At 33.4% G+C, this 17,532-nt stretch overlaps 1 protein-coding gene across 4 annotated transcripts; it reads left to right on the plus strand.

The window, feature by feature from the left end:
* Positions 1-9: 9 nt before the first annotated feature.
* LOC111642178 (potassium voltage-gated channel subfamily H member 2-like) lies at positions 10-17,519 on the plus strand. Of its 4 annotated transcripts, none has more exons than XM_023388468.1 (11): positions 10-1,234; positions 2,788-3,040; positions 3,111-3,304; positions 4,261-4,339; positions 4,425-4,673; positions 8,259-8,324; positions 8,840-8,974; positions 10,286-10,607; positions 13,738-14,040; positions 14,130-14,286; positions 14,906-17,519. In XM_023388468.1, exons 1-11 carry the CDS (start codon positions 1,040-1,042, stop codon positions 15,146-15,148), a joined length of 2,196 nt encoding a protein of 731 aa, XP_023244236.1. In that variant the 5' UTR covers positions 10-1,039; the 3' UTR covers positions 15,149-17,519. The 4 variants fall into 4 exon arrangements, with proteins under 4 accessions (XP_023244236.1, XP_023244237.1, XP_023244238.1 ...); XM_023388469.1 differs by having other exon boundaries at positions 14,133-14,286; XM_023388470.1 differs by lacking the exon at positions 8,259-8,324.
* Positions 17,520-17,532: the final 13 nt, after the last annotated feature.

Genomic DNA, 17,532 nt, shown 5'->3' on the forward strand with positions numbered 1-17,532 from the left:
GAAGATTCATAGCAGCATGAGTCGATTAATGTCTAGTAGACAGTCTAGCAGACGTGGCTGGATGGCTCAATGACACGGCAATGTCGTCAAATGTCTTCCATAATAGATTTTGTAAACTGGAACAAACCCAAAAAAACCGATCGAAACGTCATCTAACTAAATCGAAAGCACTGTCAAGTCAATAAGAATCCTCATCAAATTTTGCCCTTTGTATATTCATAAATCTGTTTCTCGTGCGGTCGGTAGATAAGTTGGAGTTATGGGCGTAACTGTAATTCATGAAAGTGTAATGTACAATAAAAATTATTGTCTCGAAATATATTATCCTCCCCTAAACCGTAAAAAAAACTCGACTTGATGTATCGGTAACATTTATTTTACTGGATTAGGGGATGATGGATGAGCTTATTCTTAAATTCTGATGCATTTATTTGAGATGTCCTTTGTCATCGAGATGCCTCGACCCTATGTAAACACAAAGAATTTGATTCTGAAGTCTTCGTGATTTTAAGAAAGATTGTTCAGTGTGGCTGTAAATTTAACTGTTAAATGTTAGCTCTGGACTTAAACATCATGTTATAACGGGATCTTCCCTCCACCAAATATTGTAACTTTGTGAAAATGTGAGGCTCTAAGCTATTGATTCGTAACACTAGATCTTCCCCTCTAACAAATAATTTAACAGTGTAAAAATGACGAGTTCGAATCTACAGACCCTGATGACCGACGTCACGCTAAGAGCAATCTAAAAATGTGTGTAATAAAACACACGAAATTTAAAAGTACAACAGGAACGATGACAAATGTATTGTTAAACATTTACACTAGCCAGAAAGGCGAATAATTGTTATAAACGGTGAGCAGTACCAAACCGTATGGTAGCTGACTTATATCCATAGCTTCTTTTAGATGTTCTCGAGCGAGAATGTTTGTTTCTTTTAATTGTGTTCTTGCTCTAACTCCTCTTTTGTTGATTTTATTCTTCGATCTCTTTGTAGCGTCAGCAATATCTTAAATAATTTCTTTTTTACTAGCTCTGATGTATGCCAGTATCTTTGGTAACGTTTCCGCAATCATTCAAAGGTTGTACTCAGGAACAGCACGGTACCACACTCAGTTGTTGAGGGTAAAAGAGTTCATCAGATTTCATCAAATTCCTAATCCTCTTCGTCAGAGATTGGAAGAATATTTTCAGCATGCCTGGACATATACTAATGGGATCGATATGAATATGGTAAGCTGTATTTTTTTCATGTCATTTCCGACCAAACACTTTGCACCACTTACACGCAGCCAGCCTGTTGTCCTGGTGCAACAGGCTGGCTGCGTGGAGTTTTCCGGAGTTTTTTCACGTGTATTAGTATTAAATATGGATTTTTTTCACGTGTCTAACACCCAAATAGGGGGATTTTCTCTTGTTTAACACCTAAATAGGGGCCCATTCCCCCAGTCTTTCTGAGGAGCATACCGCTTGGTAGATTGCCCTTTATTTCTAGGATGATAAGATAAATATATAGATGATCATTTATCAATGATTCACGACAATGAGGATACTCAAAGGTTTGACCATCAAGACGTTCAGGTATCCAGATTAATTCTGGAATTCTTGCTGGCCAAGCCAATATTTTGCTGAACACGCCAGAGATGTTGTAAAGAGACTGCAGCTCATCCTCAAAATTCCTGTATTAGAAAAAGGACGATAAATTATAGCAAAAAATACTACATCTACTAAAAAGAAAACAAGAAAATCCGGTGAAAAAAATAATTTTTTATGATAGAGTAGAGAATCGAGGTGATTGATCTTTCGCCATGTCTCAGCTCATAAATTTGGTTCCTTCTCGTTTATAAATCTTACAGGACAATATTTGTAAATTTCCACTTACCAGAAATGTAACTTTTATACAGAATTAAATTTACATAAGAGTGTGGATGATCAAAGACATTGGAAAGATCACTTGCAATATGTTATGCAAACGCATATTTCATGTGAAGCAATACTTTGTTTCAAAGAAAATGAAGGATTAGACAGGAAATTCGGTTTAAAATAAGAAATGAATATGAAGAATCGTTTTGTATCCGATACAAAAATATTTTAAAATAAAATATCCGATAGCCTGTTCGCATTAGAAAATAACAAAGGTCAAGAAAAACTTCGATTTGACCTTAAGTAGGATTTAACCTCTAAGCTGACAGTCCACTAAAATGAAATATTTCTGTATTCATTCAAATAAAATATAAAACTGTGGCACACATACGAAATATTAATATTTATATTACAAATGTATTTCATTTACAGTGGATTACCTAGTCCATGGTTATATGATAATTTTCTGATATTCTGAAAAAAAAAATCACCAGTATACAGAAGGGGCTTCGCCACACATTTTCCTTCTGGCACACACATTTTTTATTACCTTACAATAAAGATAACCCCAATTACTAGACGGTATACTTCACCTTTCCCTCCTCCTCCTCGCTACCAGTGGCCAAAGTGGATGCAGTAGTCATGGCTTCAATGAGCTGCCACGTGGAGTTTCCTGGATTTTTTTTTACGTTTGTAACGTCTAAATAGAGGCAAGTTTCTCTTAGAAAGTCCTCACCGGAGGCATTCCCCTATGTGTTAGGTTGCCGTAAACAAATAAACTAAACCTCTTAATCATCATCGATTCTTTAAACCCACCTCCTCTTTTCTATATTCGCACCTTCCTGATACTAGAATCATACGCGATTCCTCTTTCGTCTAGTATATTTATACAATACAATTTTAAACTTTTCGTGCAATTTCAGGTGCTGAAAGGTTTCCCTGAGTGTCTTCAAGCAGACATTTGTCTCCATCTGAATCGCAATCTGCTCAATCAGTATCCTGCCTTTAAAGGTGCAAGCCCTGGATGTTTGCGTGCGTTATCAATGAAATTCAAAACAACTCACGCGCCTCCTGGTGACACATTGGTGCATCGTGGGGATGTCCTGACAGCTCTTTACTTCATTTCTCGAGGAACGATCGAAATTTTGAAGGAAGACATTGTTATGGCTATTTTAGGTAAGCGATTATTACTACCCAATTTCCTCGCCACACTCGTTCGACGACCAATAGTATAATTGTTTTTCAGGTAAAGACGATATATTTGGAGAAAATCCCTGTATGTTTCCTACAGTGGGCAAGTCCAGCTGTAACGTACGTGCCTTGACATACTGTGACCTACATAAAATATTGCGAGAAGATTTACTAGACGTGTTGGACATGTACCCAGAATTTTATGATTCATTTTCGCACAATTTAGAAATTACATTCAATTTAAGAGATGTAAGTATTTAAACCAGGTAATTTTTTTTTAAATTAATGCAGTATTATTTAAGTAAACACCATGAAATAGTCAATGCATTCAGGATTTCAATAATTAAAGTTACCTTATTCAGAGCACTCTGTAGCCATAAATAATAAGTGGTTAATGTAGAAGGTATGGTTGCTGTATGTACAAATTCTGCGTGTAGCGTCCTTGTAATCCAAAAAATAATTGTTAAATTGTTTTAAATAAACCGTAACGTTTTCCTAATTGCTGTTTGGTCGTCTACCAAGAATTATTTTTTGGATTACAAGTACGCTACACGCAGAATGGGGCACACGTTGTTCGGGTGTGAAAATTCCTTATATCAGAAAACAACGTCTGCAGAAGGCATGCCCTTGCAGAACGAATGCGTTTTCCCTCTTTCGTTCCCAATACTTTCCTGTAAAGCGCCGCCTAGCGGAAGTTTATTGAACTAACTTTTTTCAAACAAGAAACTTTTTTCTTGCAAAACCCTTTGCCTAGTCTGTATGCATATTTTGGTGTCGACCCGCTTATTGTTTACAGTTACAATGATATGAATGTGTTAGCTTTAATTATGGCCATCCTATACATTTATTAGGGCCTCAAAACAGGCAAAACACTCCATTAGTATGACACCAAAAGGAGTTTTTTTTTAAATAAGAAAACAGGGATGTATGTGCTACATTTATTGTAAAAAAATATACATCTCGGATACATAACATATAGTGCAAAATAAATCTTCCTGTACAGTACTTTATAAAAAAGATACATACAGATCTTCTGATCAGAGGAACCATAAATTCGAAGATTTATGGTTAGAAATGCGTAGATCTGGGATAGGAACGTACAAATTTCCAATTTTTTTCCCTTCAAAACATACCGGAATTTATTAAATTTATTATAGAATAATACATAAAATCCATTAATTTATTGATACTGATAAATCTTTCAGGAGGAACAAGCGGGAGTTGATCCAGAATTATTTCGTAGTAAAACGATATATAGGCAACCAATTAGTTCTCCAGAAGATGGTATATAAAGAGAAACGTATCTTGGTGTTTTCGTGTATTTAATATACTTAAAATATTATTTTATTTTTATTTTTTGCATTTCTAGAAGATCCTAGAATACACGCTTATCAATATCCACGTCCAAGAAGGAAAAGAAGAAGAATAAAAGTACCTTCTACAGATGTTAGTCCTGGTTTCAGTGAAGACGAAGATGACGAAAGGAGGTGTAGTGGTACAGGTATATTAGAATTTTCGCCAGATAAAGCTGGCAGAGACGTCACACCAGCCAATTTAGAATTTGGAAGCCGCGTAGAAGATAAATTACAAACAACAGGTCCTCTACAATCACTCACAGGTATTGTTCTTTCCTGTATTATGTATATATATATAATATAGATAGACCTTTAATATAGTAAAGTGAGGATGCTGTTAGGGAAATTTAAGGCGAGCAGATTAAAAGTAATATTTTTACACTCCTCTAAGCTTTCTGCATGATAAATGTGTGTCTCTAGAAGCTCCAAATGTGTGAATTAATACGTAAACACCCTTAGGAAGGTCTGAACGGGTTTTCTAAACACGTATTGACAATGGATAACACGGTTAAATTTCTCAACACAGTCGATATTCACTTCAATATATTATTTATTCGGCCAGATATAATAATTCTCCTTGTCAAAAATACAAGATGGATTAGGAAATTCGCAGAGATTGATAGGGAACATCAATAAAGAATGGCATTACTTAACCAAGGATTGGGAATGATTTATGAAAGCCATCTTCGACAGAAACCCCTAAATTGAGACATGCAACAAGACTTTGTTTCCCTAAATATTGATACAATTAATAAATTTCATAATTAGTGCAGGACTTAATGATGTTTTAAATGTCACTATACAAAGCCTGTAAGTGATACATGCACAATTATGGAATGCACTATTGCTTCTTTACTGATACGAGGGGGTTGATTACTTATGGCCTTCTGCACTAATTTGCATTTCAAGTTAATGATTTCAAACTCGTTTGTCTATTGTTCTTAGTTAGAAGTTAAAAACTCTTAGTTTAAATGTTGCAAAGTATTGTTCTTAAAGTGTTTACTCACACTTCTACTTTAAGAACCATACTGTGAAAGTTTTATACTCATTTAAATAGTTTATAAAGCAGAAGCAAAGGAGGAAACAATTTTTACAACAAGCAAAATTAAATAATTGATTCACCAGTTTGAAAAGTAATCTAAAATCTTATATGAAATTTCAAAAAAGAGAGAGAAATTTTCAAAAAATTTGAAAGTGATAGCAGTTATCTAACTGATGATATCACAAAAGAAGATTTTTATTGGAATATTTTTAGAGATTAACACTCCTTTTTATAGAAAACTTAAAGAAAAAATATGCAAAAAAATTGTTTTTGAATGACCTTTCATTTTGGAAAATTTAGAATGAATTTTTAGAAAAAGATAACAAATTCAAGTCTAGAAAACATAATTAATCATATAAATCTCACCAAATCTGAGAAATTAACAGAAGAAAACAATACAATACCCAAATAATCTAAATCAATAAAAAGCTTACTAAAAACTCAAATTTGGAGTAAAATTTCCTCACAAATCAAGTTTATTATTCATCACACACATCAAAGAATTCTATAAATACTTGAATCTTTTAAAATGAAATAGTTATTAAGTGCATTACAGATAATATCAGATAATTAGTCGGAGTGGACATGAACATAATCAATAATGCACAAGCAGCTACATGGCCAGAACAGTTCTAGTCATCTGATAAGTTCTATCAATAGATGCAAGGTTACCTACTACGGTACGTATCATGTAGAAAGTAACCATTACCGGCATAAATTATAAATTTGATGAAAGTAATTGCTTATATAATCCTGATGGAGGGAGAATTACATAAGTATATATGCTTAAACCCACTTCCAGCAATGTCAAAGGTCATATAGAAGCATATATTTCATACTAAAGTATCCGTCGTCGACATAAGATACGAATTAAATTGCTTGCCAGATCTTTGTGAAGGAGGAATTACATAAGTATATAAGTTTATAACCCAAAAGAGGCATAATTTTCATCGTTAGAGTGAACAATAATATATGAGAGTGTATATTATGCAGAAAGTGCCAATTATCTGCATAAGACATGAGTTCCATCAAGATAATTGCTTATAAAATCCACATAGAGAAGGAATTACACAAGTTTATACCCTTATAGTCACATCAAAGCAGTGTCAAAAATCATGCAGAGCTATAACTTTCATCATTACAGTAGTATAAAGTAGAAATTAATATATGGAATGATCTATATGAAATATATATTATATAGTAAGGTATCTATTACTGGTATAATAAACATAAATTTGGTTAAACTGCTGCCTACAAAATGCAGTGAAAGAAGTAAGGTATATACTTATAGTCACCCGAAGAAGAAGAAGTATAATTTTCATCATTAGAGGGGCAACAAAGTGGCAATTTTCTTAAAGAAAGTCTATAAAATGTCGAACGAATGAATGCAAACAATTGGAGAATTGACTTTTGAAAGGCTGAAAATATTCGAGTTATTAACGTCGCCGCCTTTTTTAAAATTCCAAATTGGAATATCAATAGAATTAATTAAAGTTCTGAAGACGGAGAGGAAATATTCGGATAATTTTAGAAAAAAACAAAAGAAATTTAATTTTTTCATCATAAAATTTTTATGAGAATTAAATTCTTTTTTAAAAAAGAGGATTAAATTAAAATTTGAATAAGTCAAAATTAAATTAAACAAGTTTAGAAAACTAAAGGTGCGTTTCTTCGGCCAGTTAAAAGGTCATTAGAAGAATGAAAATTGCAAAAAATAAGTCTTGAATTCTCTTTTTTAATATAAAAATTTCACTTTTCTTAATTGATTTTTAGGGGGGGAAGAATTTTTAGAATTAAATTAATAAGATACTTAATTTTAACAGCTTTTAACCAGATTGAGAAATTCTATCCAAACATTCTCTAATTTATATGTCACTTAAGTCTATTTTCTTCAGTAAATTATTAAAATTAAAGCTTTTATGATTATTATTATTATTTTTTTTTTTCATATTAAAAATTCTTTAAAATTGAATTTTACCTTATTTTTTAACTAATCTTTTGCTATAATTTCATTTTAATCTTCCTTTTTTTTTAATGCAATATCTATAATTATAAACCAAGCTTGTTTCCTTTAACAACTCTAATTCCTAATTACATATATTAAATTAATATAAATATTTTAATTATTATTAATAAAAAAAAATGTTAAATTCTTATTTATTAAGCAACACACTTGCACAGTTTCATTTCTTTCACAGTTAAGTCACATTCACTAGTAATTTCATTGCTTCTTTACACTTCTTCTCAATGTAAATCTGCATATAACTTGCAAGAATATCATTAAAATTAACTGCTAAGCTGGTTTTAAGGCAGTTTCTTAGTAAATTTAATGATTAAACACAAAACTGAAAAACTATGTTTTTAATTAAAGGACTGTAAGCAATTAATTTCTGCTTGTTAAACAATGCTAGCAGCTAAATTAACATGCAGTATTGAGCATATTCGACCATTAAATCAATAAAGAAACTGTAATAATAGATTAAAAGCATGCTAAAGGCTTCAGATAGATGCAACTTGAAAAAACTATTAGGCTGCTTAAGCTGAAATCCAGTAGTTAAAAAGGTGCCAGGAGCTTATAATATAGTTCTACAGAGCTTAAAATTCTCTAAAAATGCTAAAATCTTGGCATACCTAAGCTTAAAATCAGAGAAAATTAAGCAAAATGGCTATCAGACAAGCAAAAAGATTGTTTTTTTTTTATTTTTTTTTTACACACCCACACAGATATTTAAGTAAAATCTTATAAAGTATATTACTTTTTGAGGGTTTGTAACAGGCTAAATTGGTCTTTAATAACGATTAACAGGATTTTTCAACAGTTTAAAACGAAGTTTATCAGATCTGAAAATGTCCAAAACTGAAGTGAGAACTGGTAAGCTTATCCTATTTGTGTTTGTGCTTTATATATGTATGTTATTTTGCATGATTTTGCATATTTTATGTTAGTTTTAGTTAATTAAAAACAAGCTTGGAGTTTTGTGATTATTTTGCAGAAACATTTAAAAAAAAAAATAGTAGTGAATGTTTTTGTGAGATTTTCACCCACTGAAAATCTTACAACAGTAGTTTTAGTGAAGAATTGTATTAATAATTCAACACTTCTATTCAATTTCAGGGAGTTGATGGATCTGCCTTTTTTCCCCCTTCTTTAAGTTAATAAAATATTCATATAAGACTATAAATTTTTTAAATAATAAATTTTTAAACATTTTTCTGGATTTTTTTTTTCATAAAATGTTAATTTTTCAGAAGTGCAAACTCTCTTCAAAATTTCATTAAAAAAAGTAAACCAATTTAGACTAGTTACAAGAGAAAAAAATGCGCAATTATTCATGTTTTTTAGGTGTGTTTAGTGTTCTAATTAATGCTAAATGTGCTTTTTTGTAGGTGCTTTAACTACAATAACTAATGTGACGACGGCCATCGCTGGTCCTTTAATAGAAAAGGAAGAAAAGGAAGAGACTCATTCACCGTCCTGCGAACTTAAGGAACGTACACCGTTGTTAGATTCGGTGGAACCAAGTACGTTACTTTATTACGTCACATTACGGGGTGGCTTCGAAGTCCCGTTACTCCCATACATTCAAATTGGGATCGTCAATGACATCATAAAAAAGCATCCTGTAGCATTCAAGATACGATCCTGTTAATCAATTTGGCATAACGGGACTTTGTGGCCCTTTATAAGAAATTATACCTAATTTCTTATAAATTAATGCTCTACAACAAAGTAGACATTTCCACGTAAAAAATATACAAAAATTGTATTCGATTAGAATGGCAATTTTTTTTTTTATTTTGCTCGACTTCTAAGCACGTTTATGCCCATTGAAATAGTTACAACACTTCAAAATGTATAGTGTAGTTTAGTGGGAGACACGAAAACCCTTACAATAATACTAGTAATAATAAATAGAGACTGGAACGATGATAAGACTCAAAATTTCCACCATAAAAAGTAAATTTCGCTTAGTGTAACACAGAAATACACTTAAAGAAACATAAAGTATACCCTCGATTAGTCGGTCTTTCGCCTTATCCGCTGCTAAGCTTTTTTCTGAATTTTCAAAAATGCTTCGACTGAAAATTCTGAGCACAAGTATTTTACTCAGCTTCCAATTTCCTTTCTATTTATAAAGAGATATTCACTGGGAAACTTTTTATTATAGCGTTAATATACGCGATTTAAATAACTTGCATGCTTTATATATTTACCTATCCCATCCTAAACCTCTAAGTTCCACCCCTCTTAATTTAAGCTCCAGCAATTTTGTGTCTTGAGTTCGGTCAATAAATGTACATTTTAATTGCCATTGTGTTTGTCACCCTAACCAATCTCTACCTCCTAAAAGACCCCAGCAACACACCTAGTAATTTAATAGTCACTTGAACGTCACTGGTAACTTGAATATTTTGAAAACGATTGTTGACCGTGTTCGATCGTTCTTGACCATTGTATTTCATATATGCTCGATTAAGTAAGGAAATTTATATTCCTTTTACATTTAAATTCTATCATTTAAGTTTATCCTTAGTATCCTGGCAAATACTGCTAAACAATTGTGAATTTTCTGACTAGAAAATCGAAATCATCTTCTTCTTAGTCGCCATGTTTGATAATATGACGTCGGCGTTTCGGTACAACTTATTGGCTCCGTTATACAAACAACCGCTCCGATTGTCTACTGTTATCAGCTTATTTTTATAACGAAGGCTTTAAAATTTAAGCGCATACTTTTGTTAAACGGACGGCGCCATTTTCTTTTGTATTTATATCAATTCTTTTCGGTATATAAAGCAGTAGATACATTTATAATTATTTTTATTTTCCAGTATCGGGTGCCGGTTCGCCAGTATCTGTCAAAGAGAGTGCGAGTCCTAAAAAGAGCGAACAGGTATCGAGTTCTGTGTCACATCCAGTGACTGAAGGTCAAAGGTCTAGGTCAGGTCCAAGTCGTTTTACCTCCACCACTAGCAGTTCTGCGGTCAGGACATCCAGCAGTGGAGGTCCAAAGTCCAGTTCCAGTATGACCATCCCTTTGTCAGTTAGTTCTAGTAATGTGGCCAGTCCAGGTGAAGACGCTTCTTTCCACCCGCCTTATTCTGAAAGACAAGATCCTTACTCGGTCGAAGCTAGGATAGATAGTCTCAGCAGGTAAGTCCTCCTCTTATCCTTTTGCAAAATATGTGAAAAACATAAAGGGGAAGTCGATTCGGATTAGGGTTTCTGAAACGGGATCCCGGTTGTTTTTTTAACCCGGGAAATTTTTCTTATCCCGGGAAATCCCGCAAATTTCTTAAAAATTCACTTTTTTCTTATTTTGTGTTAAGGTTGAGGAGTTTTGCAAATAGAAAGCATAATTAACTCATTCACTGCCAGAATACATTTGTATTTATTAATTTTAAACCTACCTATTAGTTTTTTTAAATTTTTGCTCGTTATAGCATGTCACAAATGGTCAATAATCAATATATAGCTTATTTGTGGCATGACTATAAAAATTCTTTACTTGTCGGAACCTGTAATATCTGGAATAATTGTGCTTACGCTGTCTTGAGTTTTAACCATGCCCAGTAGCTTCAATAAATGCCTGACGCCAGATTGTGCAAATTGGGCAAGGATACAAACGAGTACAAAGTCTGCAAGTATGAAGTTTTTCTTCATAAACCTGATTATTAAAGCCAAATGAATTGCCGAATTATCGAGCTCTAAGCTTGATGCCGCTATTAAAGCAGCCAAGGTAGACAAATCAAGAATACTAGAGAGCGAAAGAAGTACTACAATCTCGAAAACGAACTCGAAAGCTTCCAGGCTACAGGTGAAAAAACACATAATATCTGTCTTCTCTTAAATGCATTAAACACTATTCCAATCACATCAATTGAATCGGAAAGGGCATTCTCGGTGGCAAGACTTTTCATTACTAAAATAAGAATTAGAGTGAGTTATCGGAGTATTGACCATCTTTGCTTTTTAAAATCTTATAAAAGTTTGCAATATTTTGTATTATATTTTATTTAAAAAACGAAAATTACCTTCTAAATTAGAAGTTCATTTTTTTAATTTTTAACTCAATTCAAAACATTTTTTTTGTTGTTGTTGTATGCAGTTTCCAGCAAACTTTAATTAATTTTTTTCTATTTGTGAAAATTTCTACGTTATTTAAAGGTAATTTTTATTATAGGCCTATAGACCTTACACAGCATTATTAATATGATTTTGGAGGTTACAGAACTTTAAAATTACTTTAAAAAATGGAAAATAATTATATCATTTGATTTCAAGATATTTTGTATACCTTAAAAATAATTAATTCTATCCCGGGATTTCCCGGGATCCCGGGAAACAGTTCACTTTTATCCCGGGATCCCGGGACAAGCAAAATACCGGGAAATGAGAAACCCTAATTCGGATCATCGAACTGACAAAATTGGCACACCACTTCCTGTTCATTCTTACTCTACTTTCCTCCTCTTAGCGCGATTACGGCATTTCTTCAGGTAAATTTAGGTTTCTCTGAAACAGATACTTACTTCGGGTTTTCAACCTACAATTACTATTTAGTTATTGTATAAGCCACAGGTAGCCCTCGATATACGGGACTTATTCGTTACATCGAGTAAATGTATCAATAGGATACAATGAATATTTCGATTCAAAGTACCAAACGATTATAGTACCTGTCGTTATTTAGAAACGACATGAAGAATAAACCATTGCGATAACACTTATAAATACTGTATGCTTAAATTTCTATTTTATTGTCGAGTTACATTCATAAGAATTCAAAATACATCTCTATTTCTTATTGGCAACGGGGATATAACAGAGAAAACACTAGAATATCCTCACTTGTTTTGCAATAAACATAGATAAAATATAAGTGAGATTTCATCACGTTCCGCATCTAAACCGAATAGTATTTTTAAAAAAGGCGTTAATTTCGGCGAATGTGTCTTCGAATGTAAAATTATTATAAAAAAACGAACGTAAACAGTATTTCTCTTTTGGAAATCCCATATTACGGATGAAATACTTTCTCTGTCATGTCAACCAGAAGAAAAAATATCATACGACAAGCATTTTATCAAGACTTAAGAAACAGAAATCCGGAGAGAGGATTTCTGTTTATTACTAAATCAATAAAATTCCAATATAATAGACTCTAAACTACAAGGATTTTCGCAGAAAGCGAGTACACCGACTCTCCACACGGGAAGATTTTCTGCTGCAATATATGATTTGTCATAAAAAAAAAAAAATAAATATTTCTTTCGCTGCTTTCAATTGGGAGATAATCGAGTGACGAAACACGAAATTTTACTGACGTAATTTGTCTTTACAGTCTGATTACACGCGTATTATAATTTTCTCGTGTTCTTCCAGACGTCATCGCACGTGATGTCCATTGAAAGTTAACGTGGAGACACTCTAAAAACACTTAAATCGCTTTGAGGCAATATATTTATTGCTTATTATGTTATAAATAGTAATTTGCATACTTCTACTAAATTTAGGGAAATGATACGGAGGAAATGCTGTTTATTAACAGTAAGGGAAGAGTAATTTGGCCTTAAAAGAGGTGGACTTAATTCAAAAACTTACACTAGTAGAATTATGCGCATTTATATGGAAGCCCTTCTAGATTTAATACTGCAAATCAGATTGCAGCTAAGAAATTATATGTTCCAAGAGTATAGGAAGAGGAAATCAACGTACGAAATTTCGGCATTTAATAATTTTTTCGGAGATCCAAATAAACAGTCTGCTCTCTCGCTCGATATTTTAGAATCTGGAGATGACCTTGACCTAATTTTCGAGTCACGGGATCGTTAACATTTTAAATTGGAACGAATTTTCTTTTTCCCCACTACCGGTTTTGCATGAAACAATTGTCGAATCTAAGAGGGAGGAGGAATATTATTACCGAGAACGACACGCGACTAATGTGAAGCAGTAAATTAATTCCCCGTTAACGAGAATTTTGATCGAAGATTTTCTGTTTATTTCGCTGCATGGTCATTTCCAACGAGTTCGAAGTGTGAGGTGGTGCCTCGTATAATATTTCACAATTTCAATTATCGAAAATTAAATGGAAATCTTAGTGCCCATTGGCCAATTCAGCACCACGTGTTAAGTGCAGAGCGACTTCATTGACGGATTCGTCTTGTTTGACGTGTATTGCGGCAAGTGATAGTAGTACTTCCGGCATATTTCGCCCCATTACGCGCCTGGACGTGTAATTTAGCCATTCGGCCCGATATTAATAAGTTATAATTTGCAGGCAGATAGAAAACATAGAAAATCGACTGACGGCGGATCTTCACGCCATCATGCAAGTGTTGAGTCAACTGTTCGAAAGCAACCAACCTCTCCCCTTATGCTCTCATTTGCCAATGGACTCGACGTCGTCGTCCTCGACGGATCTGCCTTTCGACGGGCCCGCCAGGCCGGTATCGGTACAACCGTCCGCGGCAGACGGTGTCAGAACGCGCCTGTACCGCCGGGCCATCAGTCTGCAAGGTGCACCCCTAAGTTCCGAAGGAAGTACTTTCAGATCCGCTTCAAGGAGTTTGGATATAAACGGGTAAGGAGGAAGCGTCGCTCTTTACCACCCATCAGGTAAGCACCCATTTTACTGAAATCCAAAAAAACCAAACTATTTGTGATTTCTAGTAGGACGGGTACGCAGGAGGAGTACAGTATTTCCTTACGAGAAACTAACAGACCTGAAATTATCCTTCCTCACTCGACTACAGTCCCTCCAACGCCCCTTGCCGAACATCCCCATGATCCTATACGCAGCATGTCCCAACCCGCAGATCTTTCACAGGTACCACCACCGAAATTACTACTGTAGAAATGACTAATTCGACATTATATGGCACTGATTGCACTCGATAATGAGGAATGGAGTTCGGGTCAATGGACAAATATTAAAAGAAACCAACGAAGTCGAGAATTTTGTATTGTTTTGGGATTAGGTACATGGCAACCCGGAAGAAGAGGGCACGTGCTACGATGTACAGTACGGGCGCAGCTGATGGCCTCCCGGTTTAAGTAAGGCGCTAGATAACCCAGGTATGCTCATCCGCCATGTTGGTCCTTAGAAAGCTGACGACTCTCGTAGAAGTTCAATAGAAGAGACACGAAAATAATCATAAATTCAACTGTATCTTAAGATTTTGCAAGGTCGAAATGATAAACTTTGCCAAAATTTAGTTCAACTAGTTATAAAATACAGCTAAATTTAAAAATCTTGGAATATGACGTCAAAAGGACCAATATGGCTGCACACGTGACGGAAGCGTATGAGCATACCTGGGTAATCTAGCGCCTTAGTTTTAAGGGGGTGGAAATTCCGTGCGTGAATAATGTCGCCTTAGTCATTTCGGCGCGGAATTACGGTTTGCCAGTAGGAAACATGAAGGCCCAAATTTTGAATTTTGCAGTACCAGCCGAGATACAGGAATAGCAGGTATGGAAAGTACTCATCGGATGTAACCGAAACTCGCTTCACCAAACGGGAAGATTCGAGAGAGAAGAAGAGTGACTCTCTGTCGCCATTGGGTGGCACGAGAACGTCGTCGACCAAGGAGACGGACATCAGTGCCTCTACGGATGGCGGAAAGAGCTGCAAAGAGGAAACAAGCAAACGCTCGCAGGGAAGAGATTCCAAGACGTCTGATGTTTAAAAAAATACACATGTACAGTTGGTGCCTGCATTTTATTTTTATATACAATACCGATGGAAGAATACAATGACCGACATCCGGACATTCTCGATTAAAATAAGCAACGTGTGTTTGTGTGTTTGTTTGTTTGCGTGGAGTCAAATGTTCGGGAGTACGGAAGAGAGAGAGAGAGAGAGAGAAAGAACGAAAGAGAGAGAGAGATTGGATGAATTTTTACATTCCTAAAACAATTATTTTTTCCAGTTGGTTTTTATGCATGTGTTTAAATCCATTCCTTACGCTTAACTGTGACGTAAAAAAATAATGCATCAGAGATTTTTTTTAAATATTGGAATGGCTAAAGGAACATTGCAGCTAAGATTGTTTTATGCAAATGTTATGTATGTGTCAAATTTTACTTTTTTAACATGTACATAATTTTTCTTGTGATAGATCCACACAGTCTGAACATATATCTGTATTTATACAGTATATATATATATATATATACTTACATATATACAGAGTTTGTACAGTTTTAATGTCTTGGAAATCGTTCTAATCTTTAAGGAAAACAAAAACCGTCGAGAAAAATATTAAAAAATATATTGTGAATGCTTAAAAAAACACACAAAAAAGAAAGTTTTGTTTGCTCTTGTCAGAATTCTGCTCTTATTGTTACAATGGTAAATTGCAAGTTTTAATATTGTTTCTTGTTTTATGTTTATCAAGTGCCTATCAGTCGAACCAGATGTCAAAATATAATATAAGATATATATAACATATATATATTGTGTGTAAGAGGCGCTGAACACGTGGAGTGGCTTTGTGCCATACTTGTTACGGTCATTGAGTACTCAGGGAGATTGAACAAAAACCAAAATATGACACCAAAAAATTAAAAAAATATATATATAGAAGAAAATTATTTAAAAAAAAAGCTATATAAATGAATTAGGTATCAATATGTATATATTGTATGTGTACATGTACGGATAGGTACATCTGTGTATGCTATTCACATCTGCACAAAAAAACAAAAATGTTATAGAGTTAGAGCTTCTGGAATTTTCAAAAAAAGAAAAAGAAAAAATTGAAGCTGAAAATTTCCTTTCTGGCCAATCAAAGAAACTGATTTTTTAAAAGAGAGCAAATTCACAAAATAGGAAAACAAGAAAATAATAATAATAATAATATAAAGCAAAACAGAAATTTCTAGCCATAGAATAGAGGAAAACAAAACAATAAGTAGAACCTTGTTTCTGAAATTACTAAATGTTGCATACATAATTTTTGTACTAAAACCCCAACAAACAGCATAATAATAATACTAAATAATAATAATAATTCCTGCAAATTTATATTTATTATTTATTCGAAACTATCCATTTATTAAGTGTATATAATGTATATAAATCTTTTTAATATTTTCAGATTATTTATTAAATCCTAAAGAGAAATAATGTAAAGTATTTATTAATCCTTTTATTAAGTTATCCCGTAATTTTCGAGGGAGGATTTGGGCCCTCGGATCTAGGATCTTCGATCTAGACATAAACACGTGCACGTTAAAGGGGCTGTCGTTTCGAATTGTTCCAAAGATTTTTTTGTGGATAGAACTTTATAAAAAAGAAGACAAATTAATATTATTATTAATAATATATATTGATAAGCTGCCTTGAATTAATTGAATTACGTTTAGTACAAATGCGAAAGGGCGTAAGACGTTTCTGTTGATCCTTGCACTGATACGCTTTTTATAGTCGAATTTGGGGGACGGGTGCCCGTGTGTATATATAAACAGAGGAGGATTTTAAGCACGTGATAAAAAAAGACCCCCCCAAAAATAAAGAGAGCGTTTCTCGAGGCCTGCATATATACATATATAAATAAATATAAAAATGTTATTATCCAAATTCCATCCGTTAATGGTGTAGTAAAACAAAACAAGAAGGTAAATCTACCTGTATCTTACCTGTTTCTGCCTTTTTTTCTGTTTAGCTTTTGGCACTTAAGAAATTAAAAAAAAATAATAAAAATAAAAAAAATATCTTGAAATTTTTCTTGCAAAATGTAGTTAACAAAACAGCACTTTATTCTATAATGAATGTACATAGATTCTTTCGGAAAACGTTTTTATACAACTTGTTATATATTCTATTTTACACATTTTTTGTACAGATAGTACTTGATTTTAGAGCTAAGAGCATTAAATGAAAAAAATAAATAAATAAAATAAAAAACCATTGTCAATATTTGCAATTTATCGGGATCTCGATATTTTAAATTTGGTTTATCGAATACGATTTAGCTATGTTTAAGTTGGATAATATAATTTATTATTTCAATATGTGACACGGTTATGTAAAATAAATAAAAGTTACCTATGCAATGTTTTGTTTGTG

Source organism: Centruroides sculpturatus, unplaced genomic scaffold (genome assembly GCF_000671375.1).
Source record: "Centruroides sculpturatus isolate CEXI.00-Female unplaced genomic scaffold, Cexi_2.0 scaffold1338, whole genome shotgun sequence".
Lineage (NCBI taxonomy): Eukaryota > Metazoa > Arthropoda > Arachnida > Scorpiones > Buthidae > Centruroides > Centruroides sculpturatus.

What these genes read in the sequence shown, in the direction of transcription:
- LOC111642178 (XM_023388468.1), top strand. Translation starts at nt 1,040, where the DNA reads ATGTATGCCAGTATCTTTGGTAACGTTTCCGCAATCATTCAAAGGTTG. An exon ending in TCCTCTACAATCACTCACAG is followed by an intron (nt 4,674 to 8,258) that starts GTATTGTTCTTT and finishes AACGATTAACAG; the next exon opens with GATTTTTCAACAGTTTAAAA. An exon ending in AGGATAGATAGTCTCAGCAG is followed by an intron (nt 10,608 to 13,737) that starts GTAAGTCCTCCT and finishes TATAATTTGCAG; the next exon opens with GCAGATAGAAAACATAGAAA.